General features: G+C 47.5%; 1 protein-coding gene across 2 annotated transcripts in view; it reads right to left on the bottom strand.

Moving 5' to 3' along the window:
* Dnmt1 (DNA methyltransferase 1) overlaps window positions 1–10,763 on the bottom strand; it is a 47,886-nt gene extending 37,123 nt beyond the window's left edge. The window contains exons 1-4 of one of the 2 annotated variants that reach the window (XM_048446431.3): window positions 10,613–10,763; window positions 1,382–1,418; window positions 626–733; window positions 325–535 (exon numbers count right to left, since the gene is read on the bottom strand). In XM_048446431.3, the coding sequence (XP_048302388.2) occupies window positions 325–535; window positions 626–733; window positions 1,382–1,418; window positions 10,613–10,692 (436 nt within the window). In that variant the 5' untranslated portion in view covers window positions 10,693–10,763. The remainder of the gene's footprint in view (window positions 1–324; window positions 536–625; window positions 734–1,381; window positions 1,419–10,612) is intronic. The other variant, XM_048446432.3, reaches the window with a different exon arrangement.
* Between the last annotated feature and the right edge of the window lie 4,218 nt (window positions 10,764–14,981).

Genomic DNA, 14,981 nt, shown 5'->3' with positions numbered 1-14,981 from the left:
CAGACAGAGGACAAACAGATAAGGGAAGGAAAGTTAAAACACTTAACCAGAGAATAAGGGTGCAGCTGAATGTCAGCATGTTCAAGTGTTCACAGGGCCTTAGGCTTCCTTCCCAGCACCAGAAACTAACAGAAACAAACAACTAAAACACATGCATGCGGTGCATGCTCACAGGCTCCAGATGGAAACAAGTGAGACAGGCAAGGTAGCAAAAGCTTATCATTCCAGCACCCAGGAGGCTGAAGTAGGAGGGCAGAGTTTAAGGTCAGCCTACGCTATATAGACAGGCAAACAGCTGTAAGTCACGATGCCACACGTCCTTACAATCGGCCTCACTGTCCAACTCGCTTCTCCTGGGTGTCCGAGGCTTGGGCTTGAGTTTGGAGGATTGTTTTGAATCTGCCATTTCTGCTTTCCGGCTTGGCCGGCTCCCGTTGGCTGGACAATCGTTGACTTTCCGAGTGAGAGAGTGAGTTCCGTTCTCCAAGGACAAATCCTTATTTAAAAGGGATTTCACTTTAGCCAGGTAGCCCTCCTACAACAGCAAAGGAATATTTAGTAGGAAGACATCACAGTGAGACAAACAGGAGCCTCTGCCTCCCTAAAAACTGGAAAACAAACTTACCTCAGACAATTCTTCTTTATGTAATTTGGTTTCCAAGTCATATAACTGGCTCTTTATTTCTGTTTGCAGGAATTCATGCAACAGGTTCAATTTCTCTTTCACACACTCCTGTGGAAGGACACAGCTGAGGAACCCCCAGACTCCCAAGACAGCAACTAACAAACTCATAGATAAGCCACTTGGCCATCCCAGTGGCTGGGTGCCGACAGCCCTGGCTCAGCCAAAAAAAAAAAAAAAAAAAAAAAAATCAAGCTAGGCACAGTGTAGAATGCCTGAGATCTCAACACTCAGGAAGCGTAGACAAGGAGGGTTGCCAGTCTAATTTGAGGTCAGTTTAACTATCTACTAAGTTCAGGGTCAGCCCAAGCTATGGATCAAAACCCTGCCTCAGAAATGAACTAACTAGGGTCTGGGGCGATAACTTGGTCATTAAAGCACTTGTCATGCAAGCACGAAGACCAGAGATCAGATCTCCTGTACTAGCATAAAAGCTTGGCAGAATTCAGCACTCAGTAGGCAGGAAGGGGATCCCTAGGCCAAGCTTGGCTACTTAAGATTGGTTGAACCATGAGTTCCAGATTCAGTGAGTCTTCACCTTAGCAAATAAAGTGGACAGTGATAAAGAAAAACATCTGACATCAACCTCTGGTCTCTACATGCACATTCATTCACCTGATTGCATATAGGCACCATATATATGCAAGCACATGCACACATAGTACATATACAAGTGAATACTTAAGGAAGAGCAATTACCTTTTCTGTTAAACCATCTCTTTCCAAGTCTTTGAGCCTGAGTAAAGAAAATGATACAAAAATAAAATAAGCAACTTTGTTTACCTCTGAGAAGCAGAAGGGGCAGGAGAACTCAAAGTCATCTTCAGTTATACATTATGAGTTTGAGGCTAGCTTGGACTACAGAAAACCCTGTATCAAAGTAGAGGGGCAGAAAGTACAAGAAAGGAAATGGGGAACAGGTCATACATAGTCAGGGTCTTTCCTGGATGACCTACAACTTTTTTCCCAACTGGGTCTGCCACAGCATGAATGAGGTCAGCAAGAGTCATGGCGGCACTGTGAGGACCAGCCAGTTGATGCCTCCTAAAGGCCAGGGATAAAATGGGGAAAATGAGGTGTCTAGGGCATCAGGCATGCCCACTTACAGAGGCGCTGGAGATGAAATCTGATAGCTCAGATGGTGAGCTGAGAATGCAGCTCAGGTGGCCTTTGATTCCATCCCAATCACCACAGGGGGGTGGGGGGTGGGGGTAACGGACACAACACGACACCAAAGCAAGCTAAGATCTCAAAGAGCTCAACCTCCAGAATATGTACCTCAGTTTGGAAGTACAGAATTCTCTTGATTTATCTGAGATGAGTTGTTGTCAGATTACTGACTATCTTGCCTCTCTGGTCAGGGACCACTAGAAGAAAAAGCCACAGAAGAAGTGGTAGCCTGTGACCAAGCCTGGGGACAGTGGAGGGTGAACAGGTTTAACCGCCATGGACAAGAGCCAGGCCCGTGCCAACTCTGCCCCATTCCAGCAGCCTTGAAGTCTGGGTGCTCAGTTTTCAGTAGCTAGAGGGCAGATTCAGTATTCCCAGCGGCAGCTGGACCAGGGGCACTGTGGTTACTCCAGCTACTGGCAGACCCTACTTTGTTCCTGGTCAGAAGCTGGGTAAGTGGACTAATATCAGCAAAGGGGTTTTCCCTTAGAAAAGATGTTCCACACCATGCCAACGATACTTATGGTTACAGTTAACTAGAGTACAGCAGGGACTCCAGCTCTGGAGAGCTGGGGCCTTGAGAATGCTTGTCCAATATGCATATTCTGGGTTCAATCCCAGTATCCAGTAACCCAGGAATGATGGTGCATATCTGTGAGCCCAGCTCTTAGGAGTCAGGGGAAGGAGGTTCAGATGTTCAAGGCCAGACTAGACTATAAAATGAATTTAAGAAAAGCCTAGGCTCCAGGAAACTAAAAATAAAGAAAAAGGCTCTGGAATGGCTGTTTTTCCAAAGCTCAGATTGGAGTGTGGCAGAGTGCTGCCTAACACACAAAAAGCCCCGAGTTCTACTACAGCACCCAAAGGAAAATAATCCCTCCAGGCTCAGAGCCCCACACAGGCAAAAGTCATCCCACCCTACAGTCACTTGGCCAAAGGCAAGACTCAAAGAAAGGCAGCTGCACGGTGGACGTTTGTAGCCAGAGGCATAAACACAGCTGCTATAGCAGTGCATGTGACTGTCACTTTGGTGCCCCTCCAGATGCTGGGGTGGAACCCAGTAAGAGATCTACCACGAGTCACACTCCCAAACTAGTTACTCTCCCTCAAAATGGAGACAGGACACAGCGGCTGTGGCCAGCTCAACAGTCCTAGAGCGGAGATTCTACCAGGTAAGACTCAATCAAGCCTGATGGTACAGGCCTGGAATCCTAGCACACCAGATGGAAGAGTTCATAGGATCAAGTTCAAGGCTACCCTGTGCTACAAAAAGCAGTATGTCTCAAAAAGAATGAGAAAGTCCAAGTGGAGAACTCGAAACATCTTCACTCCATGTTGACCTGACAGGCCATGATCCATTCCTAACCACTTCCAACAGTTTAGCCACCTAGGGAAGATAAAATACACATAAACCTTTGAAAAAGTAGGCAGACATAGCCAGGAACAGCAGCACTGAACTGCAATCCCAACACTTCAGAGGTAGAGGTTGGAGGATGGCAAGTTCCAGGCCAGCCTGGATTTTAAGGCTCCATTCTGTCTCAAACATAATGTAGGGCCCCAGAGGAAGGTTCAGTAGATAAAGGCACTTTCTGCAAGTCTGACCGAAGTTCAACTCCAAGTGGAAGGAGAGATCCAACTCCTGAAATTGTCCTGACCTCCACTTATGTGCCCCACACAAGTCACACACACAATAAATCTAATTTAAAAAAAAAAATCTAATATAGCCAGGCAGTGGTAGCATACACCTTTAATTCCAGCACTCAGGAGGCAGGGGCAGGTGGACCTGTGAGTTCTAACAGAGTCCCAGCAGGACAGCTGCTTCAGGGGATACCCAAGAAACAGCCATTAACAGTGCCAGACAGAAAGAAGTCCGGAGAGGACCCAACAACAAAAGCTCAGCAGCATACCATTAGAAGAGCCATGGAAAGATAGGACAATATTGGAACCACGATTTTAGAAAAATTAGTCCAACATGAACTACATAGGAGTTTGCAAAGGTTAACTTATTTCAACATCCTAAACCAGAAATGCTGGTCTGAGATACAATTTGGCAGCAGAGTAGAGCCTACAAGACAAGCCCAAAGTTCTAGAACTCCACCTTTTCTGTCTGCTGCCGGGGATGAAAGCCAGGACTTTGAGATGTGCTAAAGACATAATTCTCCCTCTGAGCTATACCCCTAGCCTCTGGCTAAGCAGATGGGGGAGGCCATCTGATGATAGATAGCACCTTGAGTAGCAAAATGATGTCCCTCTCACAAGATGCTGCTGCCCTGACCCCAGGACCTGTGACTCTTATGTGGCAAGAGCAACTCTGCAAATGTGACTAAGATTCTAGAGCTTCTGATGGAAAGATGGGAAGATTACCAGGGACAATCAGCATGGGCTTAGTCTAGTCTGGGCTCCCTCAGCACAGAGCTTTCCAGCTGCAATGCAGTCAGAGAGACAAGGACACAAGGACGTGGCCCAAGAGGTTGACTTGGGGGGGTGGGGAGAGATAGGAGTCAAACAGCCAGACAGTTTCAGGAGCTGGAGACAGTCTTCAGTTTAGCACTGACAAAACAGTGGTGCACACCTGTAATTTCAAAGGCCCAGGCAGAACATCACAATTTCCAGGTACTCCCAGCCACATAACAAGTCTGGAGCAGGCTGGTGAGATGACTAAGCAAGGACCCAAGTTAGGGGCCCAGAACCCATGTAAAAAACTGTGACGAGAAAAACAACACTAGGTCACCAAATCTAGTCAAAGAGGTGAGCTTTAGGCTCAGTGAAAGACCTGTCTCAATAGAGTGGAGACAATTTTGAAAGACAACCAACATTGACCTCTGGCCTGCCACACAAGTCTGAAATCTAAGTTTGATCCCCAGAATCCATATAGAGGTGGAAAGAGCAACAAAGCCAACAATTTGACCTCTGTCTTTCATGTACATACCAAGGCAGCATAGCATCCCCCAGACTCACTATTGTAACTGTAACTTCAAATTTTTCTAAATCAAATAAAAATTAAATTAAAATAGTCCTCGGATGTCTATACCGGTATAGCTACATTCATACATACACATATACACAATAAAGAGAACTAGCCAGGTGTAGCAATACCTGTCAAAGTAAGCACAGGGTTGGAATAGGAAAACTGAGTTCAAGATCAGCCTGAGGTATATAATGAGACCCTGTCTTAAAACTTAAACTACAAGAGCTAGTTTCAGGACAGGCTCCAAAGCTACAAAGAAACCCTGTCTCAAAAAAAAAAAAAAAAAAAAAAAAAAAAAAAAGCAGAGAGAGAGATTAATCAAGTACCCCCCAGACTTGCAACAGTTATAAATTACCAGCTCCCCAGAGAGAGGACACATTCCTGCCTCAGTGTGTCCAGAAAGGACCCCAGGCTAGGAACATTTTGGTTTCTACCCCATACCTCCCTCATTTCTGACCCTCAGAACCACACAAGAGACTGATACTCTTTGGTCCAAGGTGTGGCTCAGATGCATAGCACTTGCCTAGCACGAATCTACAGCCAGTACTAAAAGCAGGTATGAGAAAAAAAATGAATAGGTCACCTCAACACCAGATAAAAAGATCTAAAACTAAACCAGTCTTGGCAGCTCATGCCAAGAATCCCAACAGCACTCAGAGGCTGAGGCAGGAAAGAGAATTCAAAGATAGTTTCAAACAGAAGGGTTAACAGGTTCAGACAAACAAAATCTAGGCAAATCATAGAAAAGGGCTAGAGCATTCCACAAGCTTGGCATAAAAAGCCGACCCAGCTGACCGCAGTGCACTTGAACAGATGAGCACCTGGAAGGCAGAAGCTCCCTGCGCTCTGCTGTGAAGGCCCAGGGTGGAGGCCTCCAGACTGCTGCTCTAACTCACTCCCACCAGGAGCTCAGCTGCTCTACAAAACTACCAGGAGTGATCAGCCTCATTTCTTAAATGGCACATTAAATGATAAAATATCTGCCCTGGGTTCTAAGCCCGGTGCCCCCCCAAAACAGATGGGGAGCCCTGGAGATAGGGCTGGGTGATCAATAGCATGTACTGCTCTTATAGAGGACCTAAGTTCCCCACCTGGGTCAGGGGGCTTGCAATGTCCCCTCCTTAACCCAAGTTCCAGGGATTTGACACCTTGTGGTCTCTATGGGCACCTGCATGCTCATGACACACACACATACATGTGAGTAAAAATAAGTCTTTAAAAAATGGACACAGACAGGGCACTAAGAGATTAAGATGACAACCACACAGCTGTAAGGGACCGCACCAAGGCCTTAAAACACCTGTCAACCAAGTGACAGTGTTCCAGACCTGTGGTGAGCTACACCCCCTCTAGCATAGAGCTGACAGACACACACATAGGTCTGGGTTCAACTTCAGCACAGCAAAAATAAAATTTAAATTACAGAAGAACTCAACACTTCCAACTTAAATGAAGCCAGGCTGTATTATCTTTCTGAGGAGTGACCTTAAGGCACTGAAGAGGGAAAGTCAGTGAGTAAACCGCTTGCCTAGCACACCTGAGGCTCTCAGTTCCATCCCCTGTACCACATAACCGGCACACATGGGTACTGCCACCTGGAAGTGGAGGTAGGAGGGTCAAGAATCCAGGTCATCATCTACACAGGGCGGCTGAGGCTAGCCTGGGCTACCCAATTGTCTGAAAAACTCAATAAAAGGACTGGGGCAACCTATGTTGGAGAGGATGTGGGATAAAGGGAACACTTCTCCAACTGCTGGTGGGAGTGCAAACTGGTACAGCCACTTTGGGAATCAGTATGGTGATTTCTCAGAAAATTAGGAAACAACCTTCCTTAAGACCCAGCAGTATCACTTTTGGGTACATATCCAAAGGATGCTCAGTCGTACCACAAGGACATGTGCTCAATTATGTTCATAGCAGCATTGTTTGTCATAGTCACAAACTGGAAACAACCTAAATGCCCCTCGACCGAAGAATGGATAAGGAAAATGTAGTACATTTGCACAAAGGAGTACTACACAGTGGAAAAAAATAATGACATCTTGAAATTTGCAGGAAAATGGATGAATCTAGAAAACATATTGAGTGAGGTAACCCAGACCCAGAAAGACAAATATATGTACTCATGTTCATAAGTGACTTTTAGACATAAAGCAAAGAAAAACAAGCCACAATTCACAATCCCAGAGAACCTAGACAACAAAGAGAACCCTAAGATAGACATACATGGATCCAATTTACATGAGAAGTAGAAAAAGACAAGATCTCCTGAGTAAATTGGGAGCGTGGGGATCATGGGAAAGGGTAAAAGGGTGGGGGGGAGGAAGAGAGGAGAATATATAGCTCAATAAAAACAAATTTTAAAAAAAGGACTGGAGAGATTAGTAAAATAACTGTCATACTAGCACATAAACCTGAGTTTGAATCCCAATACCCACAGAAGGCCAAACATGGATGGAGAACGGACCTCTGGATTTGCAGGCCAGTCAGACTAGGTTATGAGCAATCGGTCTCAAACAAAAGGTTAATTATCCCATACTCAGATACAGGTAGGAGAGTCTATAGAGTTCCAGGTAGGTCTAGTTTACATATTAAGTTCTAGAATAGCCAGGGTTACATAGGAAAACTTTGTCTCAAAATAAATAAGATTGAAAGCAAAAATCCAGTCTCAGGGATCCACTGCCCTCTTCTGGCTTCCTTAGGCACCAGGCACATAAACTGCACATATATACTCACAGGCAAAACACCTGTTCTACCTACCCCGCCTCTGCACACACTCAGCATAAGGTAGAAGGCAAGAAACCAATTCAAAAAGTTAAAATGTAATTAAGTTGGGCATGATTGCACATGCCGTCTTTAATCCCAGTATTTGGGAGGCAAAGGCAGGTATACAGGAGTTTGAGGGCAGTTTGGCCTACAAAGAGTTCCAGGCTACTAAAGGCTACATAGTGAGACTCTGTCTCGAAAGAAAAAAAAACTTAAAAGTAGATGAGATGGCCCATGAGTAAAAGCACCCGTCGCCAAGTCTGACTTCCTGAGTTGTTGTCGTCCTGACTTTCAACTCCAGGAGTCCCGAGAACTGCCTCAGGAAAGACCTTCACATGTGCGCATGAACACAGCAAATAATAACTGTGACTTGGTGAGAGGGATTGGTCGGTCTGACAAGCTCAGTTTGATCCCAAATCCACATAAAGGTAGATGATGGTATAAACAAGTCTAACTGCCACACTCATGCTGTGGTACATGTGCATATAACGAAATTAAAAAGTACAGTTGTCCTTATGCCCGCCCTTATGCTGTGGCACATGCACATTAGAGACACACCGTTCATACACGAGTTTAAAAAAATAAGAGCAGGTCAGGCATGTAAAGCACACCTGTCAATACAGTACTCAGTAGGCACAAGCATCGTTAAATTCAAGACCAGCTGAACTACAGAGACTCTGCCTTGAAAAAATGTATAAAGCTGAAAGAAATTAGAACCCCGAGTCAGTAAGGAGGTCTCAGCTACGGAAAAGGCGCCACCTTGTTCAGGAAAAGCCTGAAAGGCATGATTTTTTTGAAACAAGGCTTTGGTTGAACTCTAACTAGTGGCCCTCCTGCTTATGCCTTCTAAGGGCTTAGGTTACAGACCATGTGCCACCACACCTAAGACAACCAGCTCCGGCAGAGTGCCCTCTGACTTCCACATACAAGCGGTAACATGTACCCACACACATATAAATAAAAGTTAAGACTTAGAATCCAAATGTCGAAAACACTTCATTTTATGTCTGTCAGAACTATGCAAACCAACTGTCATTTAGGCAGGTGCCATTTAAATACAGACTAGCAGCATGGACAGAAGCTTCTGCAGGCCTAATTCAGCTCCTGACTATGCTACCAGAGGGAGACACCTCTTCACACTGTAGATTATATTTTGCTACTACATTTCCCTAAATCAAGCAAAGTTAAGCCAGGTGTGGTGTCAACAGTCCTGTAACCCCAGCACTTGGGAAGTAGATACAAGAAGATCAAGGCTAGCCCGAGCTATACAAACCAGCCTGAAGCTAGCCTACCTGGGCTAAAGGAATCCTTTTCTGGGGAAAAACCACAAGTGAGCAGATGAACAAAGACAGGAAAGACAGTAAGGGAGGTCATCTCACTGTTTAAAGAGCCATCAAGGACTTTAACTATGTATTTTTGGTAGAAAGGTTAAATTGTAAAAGGAAAAAAGTCTGTTGAGGGGTGTCACAAAAGCTGCCTATTTTTATTTATCTCTCTAACAGTCAAAAACAGATTCAACCTAAACCATCATGGTGGCACATGCCAGTAAATCCCAACATTGAGACAGAGGTAGGAAGATGGAGAGTTCCAGGCCAGCCTGGGGAACTCACAAAGAATCCTGTCATCTCCCCCCACCACCCAAAGAGAGAAAGGGCTGGAGATGTAGCTCAGTGACAGAAAACTTGCATGCACAAAGCTTCAGTTCCAACCCTGGGAGCAAGCTGGGGCGCGGGCGTCTGACAGGAAGGGGAATTTCAGACATGCTCCTTTCTCCACAGCTCGACTAGGAATGGCCTGGCATGACCGCTGTAAACAAAACCCATGGAAATCAACAGCACAAGTAGGTCGGGTTGGAATACATCCAGAGCTGGTCCGGGCACCCATGACCAAGGCACAGCGGCACGTGGGACAAGTTTTCAGAAACGAACTGACTGATGATGTTCTTCTGGAACAGGAAGCGGGATCCAGCGTTCCCGCCAATCCCTGCGCACAGAAACACCCAAAGAGGCACCATTACCCAGGGTCCCTCACTGCCAGTGACACACACTGGACCGCTGGGAGGGGTGGGGGGAGATTCACATGCACTAAAATGGGGGGTGGGGTTACTTGCCATCCCGCACTTAGAAAAGGCACTCGGAGTACGGAATACACACACGGGACAATGTAAAAAAGCTTCCTCAGTGGTGGTAGGATCGAACGAATTGGTTCACAGCGGCTACAGCCAAGGGGCTGGAGCCGAGACAGCTCACTAATGTTACCATACATCTCTCCCTCCCCATGATACACACTCTGGACAGGGTCAAACGTTTCCTCAACTGCTCGATTGCTCTGGGATCTCAGGCCCTGGTTTATGTCACTGCAAAAGTGGAGGGCCCATTCCGCACCATCCCTCTCCTGGCAGAGTCTTTTGGATGGCTCCAGGATCTCAGGGGCTCCTTTACTTTAGGATAACAGCAAAACAAAAACCCACGTGGGCTGCAAGCTGCCCAGGCCCGGTGCTGCACCGGGAAAGAGCAGCTCTGAGGACTTGACAGCGGGGTACGGAAAGAGGGGATACGCCGAGGCAGCGCTCCTGCACCAGGGCGTCCGGAGGACCCTGCGGAACGACCCTGGGGTGGGCACGGCGAGAACCACAGGGCACCGGAAGTGGAGGCCGGAGATGGGGGGCAGTCTGGGGGTGTCCACAGGCCGCGGGGAGAGGGACATTTCCTGCATACCCAGGATCCTGGCTGACCAAAGAGGAGGCACCCTGGAGGTGCCCCAAGCCTGCTCTATTTCACGAGGCTAGGAGATACTCTCGCCTTTCTCCCTCGGGCTTCCCAGTCAATGGACTCGCCAGCAAACCGGCCCCCACCCATTTTGGCGCCAAGAGCCTGGAGGACTCCCGACCGGAAGCGCGGCCCGCGCCAAGCACTGCCACGCGCATGCGCGCCCCGGCTGTCAGCGGCCGCAGGGCACCCTGAGATGCCTCCACAAACGCCTCGGCATCGGTGTAGCCCCCCACCCCCACCCCGCGTGGCACCTACCGCCTGCGGACATGATCGGGCAGCGAGCCTGCCGGGGAGGCGAGCGCGGGCACTCGGGCCGGGGCTGTTCGTGCTGGCATCTCGCAGGTCGCAGCCGACAGGACAGCTCTGAACGAGACCCCGGCTTTTTCGCGCGCGCGGAAACCAACTGGGAGGGGGCGGCGCAAGCGGAAGCAGCGTGTACCACGGGCTGAGGGGGGGGAGAGCGCGCGGGGCGGAGCGGGCGCGCGTGCGCAAGACAGGCACACCGCACACCTCCTGGCTGCAGTGGTCTCTTCCGCACCTCGGCGGGCACCCCCACACCCCCCACACCCCCACCCCCCCGCCCCCCCTACCCCCGGTGAGGTAACTCAGCCCTTGAGAGCGGGTAGAGATTTCTTTGCTTCACCCACATCCAGCCACTCAAAGCCACTGTAACTCCACTTCCAAGGGATCCTACGCCCTCTTCTGGCTTCTGTGGGCACTGCTCTCACAGGCGCATACACAAACACATAATTAAATAGAAAAATCTTTAACAAAAGGCCTCACAGCTAACCCAGTCTTCACCCCTTGCCCTTTAAAACGATCTTGAGTACACCATCTGAACTTATCCTGCGTCCTTATCTGCCAACCAGGCCTGAAAGCACCGCCTTGAAAATGGAGTTCACAAGAGACTTTTAAATCATATGCCAAGGATGTAGCATAGTGGAGAGACCAGGAATCATGTCCATAGGCAACCTTGAATAAAATAACACAGGGAAAAGATAGTCTCTTCTATTAACCTTCCACATGCTGTGAAAAGATCGGGAATTTATAGCCTAGCAATACTTACCTAGCAAACCCCAGAGCCCTGAGATCCTTCCCCACCACCAGATGAATAAACAACAGAATGAATAGGAGGAGCTGGAAAATGGCTAAGAGAACTGATCCTGACCCTTATCAGTCTTCCTCTGACTAGATATGCACTTTGACATCACACATCTACACAAAAATAAATTTAAAATTTTTATAGAACTTTTTTTTTAAACAAAGTTAGCAAACTAATTTATTTACTTTTGGGGTTTTCAAGACAGGGTTTCTCTGTGTAGCAGCTCTGGCTGTACTGGAACTTTCTTTGTAGACCAGGCTAGGCTCGAACTTACTGAGATCCACCTTCCTCTGTCTCCCCAGTGCTGGGATTAAAGGTACGCACTACCACATCCAGCCAAAGTTAGTTTTAAAGACCCTGAGACAGGCATGATGGCAGACATCTATTCCAGCACTCAGAAACTAAGGTAGGAGGACTGAGAGTTTGGGGCCAGCCTTATATGGTGAGATTTAGGCCAGCCTGGGATACATACTAGGACCCTGTCTGAAGGAGAAAAGAAAAGAAATCCTGCCAAGCACACCTTTAATCCCAGCACTCGGGGAAGCAGAGGCTCCAAAGATACACAGAGAAACCCTGTCTTGAAAAACAAAAAGGAAAAGAAAAAAGCAAAGAAAGAAAGAAAATCTGTTTAGTTCCAACATGATGTCCTTAAGAGGACACTGAGCTATGGGGGCTGGAGAGATGGCTCAGCGGGTTAAGAGCCTGGACTGCTCTTCCAGAGGACCTGGGTTTGATTCCCAGCACCCACGTGGCAGCTCACAACTGTCTGAGCTAAGTGAATAGAAAAAGGACAAATACATGAAGCTACATGAGTGAACTTCCTGGGTAGCGAGACTCTTAGAGAACAAAGATGACGAGGGATGGGGGGGGGGGGAACTAGTGTAAGGCCTACAGTGTCATTTCAGAAGAGGAAAGGTTCCAGGAACCATAGTTAAACACCACAGAACCACACATTCAGCCCTAAGGGGGAAGATGGTGCATACCTGTAAACCCAGCACTCAAGACCAGAGGAAGGAGGCAGTCCTGGAACTAGCTCTTGTAGACCAGGCTGGCCTCGAACTCACAGAGATCTGCCTGCCTCTGCCTCCCGAGTGCTGGGATTAAAGGCCTGCACCACCACTTGCCCGTCTTTTTTTTTCCTGGCTTCACAGCCATGTCTTTGCATTTTATAAAGGGAAACTTGAGGCCCAAACTGGATCAAGATGTAGAAGTAGGTTTACAATCTTGTAGTACATATTCTTCCTGCTTGATCTTGGATGGATCAGAAATATCACACAAAGGACTAGATGTAACTCAGTGATAAGAGCCTTTACCTACTGGATTCTGTTGCCAGCACACCTAAAAGAAACCAGTCTCCTCTACACACAGCACCCACCCCCACGCACACACGAAGATTCCAGTGGTAAGTTCCCAAATAAAGGGATTTTTGAAAACTGCTTTTAAGCTCCAGGCCGTGGTGGTACACGTCTTTAATCACAGCACTGGGGAGGCAGAGGCAGGTGAATCCGAGTTCGAGGTCAACATGTTCTACAGAGTGAGTCCCAGGACAGGCTCCATAACTACTGAGAAACCCTGCCTTGGAAAGCTTAAAAAAAAAAAAAAACAGGCTAGGGAGGCAGAGGCAGGGGGATCTCTGAATGAGTTCAGGCCATCTTGGCCTACTACTGAATTCCAGGACTGCCAGGACTATTAAAAGGAAAACAGTCCAGGGGCTGGAGAGATAGCTCAGTGGTCAGAGGACTCGGGTTCAATTCCCAGCACTCACATGGCAGCTAACAGCTGTTTGTAACTCCAAGATCTGACACTCTCTCACAGAGATACATGCAGGCAAAATACCAATGTACATAAAATTAAATAAATAAATAATTTTTTAAAAAAAGAATAGGAATGACCCCAACAGACTCATGTGTTTGAATACTTGGCCCCCAGGGAGTGGCACGTGGCACAATTAGGAGGTGTTGCCTTGTTGGAGGAACTGGGTCACTGAAGTAAGATTAATTTAAAAAAATAAAAAAAGGAAAACAGTTTAAAACACAGAAAACTAATCACACACCTTATCTCCAGGCTTGAGTAACTTGTCCAAGTCAGAAATCCAGAGGTAGCCAAGTCCCTTGGAGTTCGCTGGGCAGAGCCACCTCCCCCTTGAGGGCCCCTTGAGCAACCCCAGAACTCTGGCGTCACAAACAGTGACTCCAGAATCTGCCAGTTTTATATCAAAGAGTCCTTGAGTCAGCTGGCACATTGCCTCTCCAGGTGCCCTCCCCATCCCTAGGCTCCTGGCCTTCCCACTGATGCCAACATGGAGGAAGCTGTGAAAAGCCTAATGCAGAACATCTGCCCTTCTTTGCTGCACCTGAACGGCTTCTCGGAGCTCACAATCACCCCCTCAGCTCCACGGCAGCCCACAGACCTGATTCAAAAGCTAGCTACAGCCTATAGTCAGAACTCCTCCAAATTCAGTGATGGGCCTATGGGGACAGAAAGGGCTAAAGAGACATTTCACCCACAGTGATGGTAAAAGGTTCAACTGCCCAAACTCATTAGTCATCACAGAAGCAAAACTCAATGTGTCCCCTCCCCTCAAAGACACACACACACACACACACACACACACACACGCACACGCACCTGAGAATATGTCAAAGAGGAAAATTTCAGTGTTAACACATCAGAACACTTCCCTAGCCTTACAAGAAGTCAAAAACCAGTACAGCTGGGCGAGTGAGCTGACTTGGTGAGTAGGAGCACTTGCCATGGAGCCTGGAAACCTGCATTTGAGCCCTGGAACTCAAGTCAGGTGGGAACAGAATGGACTCCCGAAAGTTGTCCTTTGACTGCCACAGATGTGTGCCATGGCATATACAGCGCACACACACAATTAAAAAGTGAGGACCAGCAAGACAGCTCAGCACATAAGGTGCCTGCTGGGGCACTGGCTGCTCTTCCAGAGGTCCTGAGTTCAATTTCCAGCAACCACATGGTGGCTCACAACCATCTGTAATGAGATCTGGTGCCCTCTTCTGGCGTGTGGGCATACATGGAGGAAGAATGCTGTAAAAAATAAATAAATAAATCTTTAAAAAAAATAAAGGTGCCTGCTGCCAAGCATAAAGACCTGAGTTTAATCCCTGGAACCCGCAGGGTGGAAAGAGAGAACTGACTCCCTCCTGCTTGTGTCCTCGGACCTATACACACACATGTACACACTGACAAAAAAGTGTGATCATTTTTTTTTTAACTGAAAATTTTATTCTATTTATTTATTTTTGGTTTTCTCGAGACAGGGTTTTTCTGTAGCTTTGGAGCCTGTCCTGGAACTAGCTCTTGTAAACCAAGCTGGCCTCAAACTCACAGAGATCCGCCTGCCTCTGCCTCCGAGTGCTGGGAATAAAGGCGTGTGCCAACACTGCCCGGCAGTGAGAATTTTAAAGAGCTACTTTGGAAGCTGGTTTGGTAACGTCTGCTAATGTTCAGTGTGCTCCCACCCTAGGACCCAGCAATTACGTGCCTGGAGTACGTGCA

Source organism: Myodes glareolus, chromosome 4, assembly GCF_982192425.1.
Source record: "Myodes glareolus chromosome 4, mMyoGla1.1, whole genome shotgun sequence".
Taxonomy (NCBI): domain Eukaryota; kingdom Metazoa; phylum Chordata; class Mammalia; order Rodentia; family Cricetidae; genus Myodes; species Myodes glareolus.
Note: the sequence above shows the minus strand (reverse complement) of the source record. Positions and strands in the feature narration are given on the sequence as shown.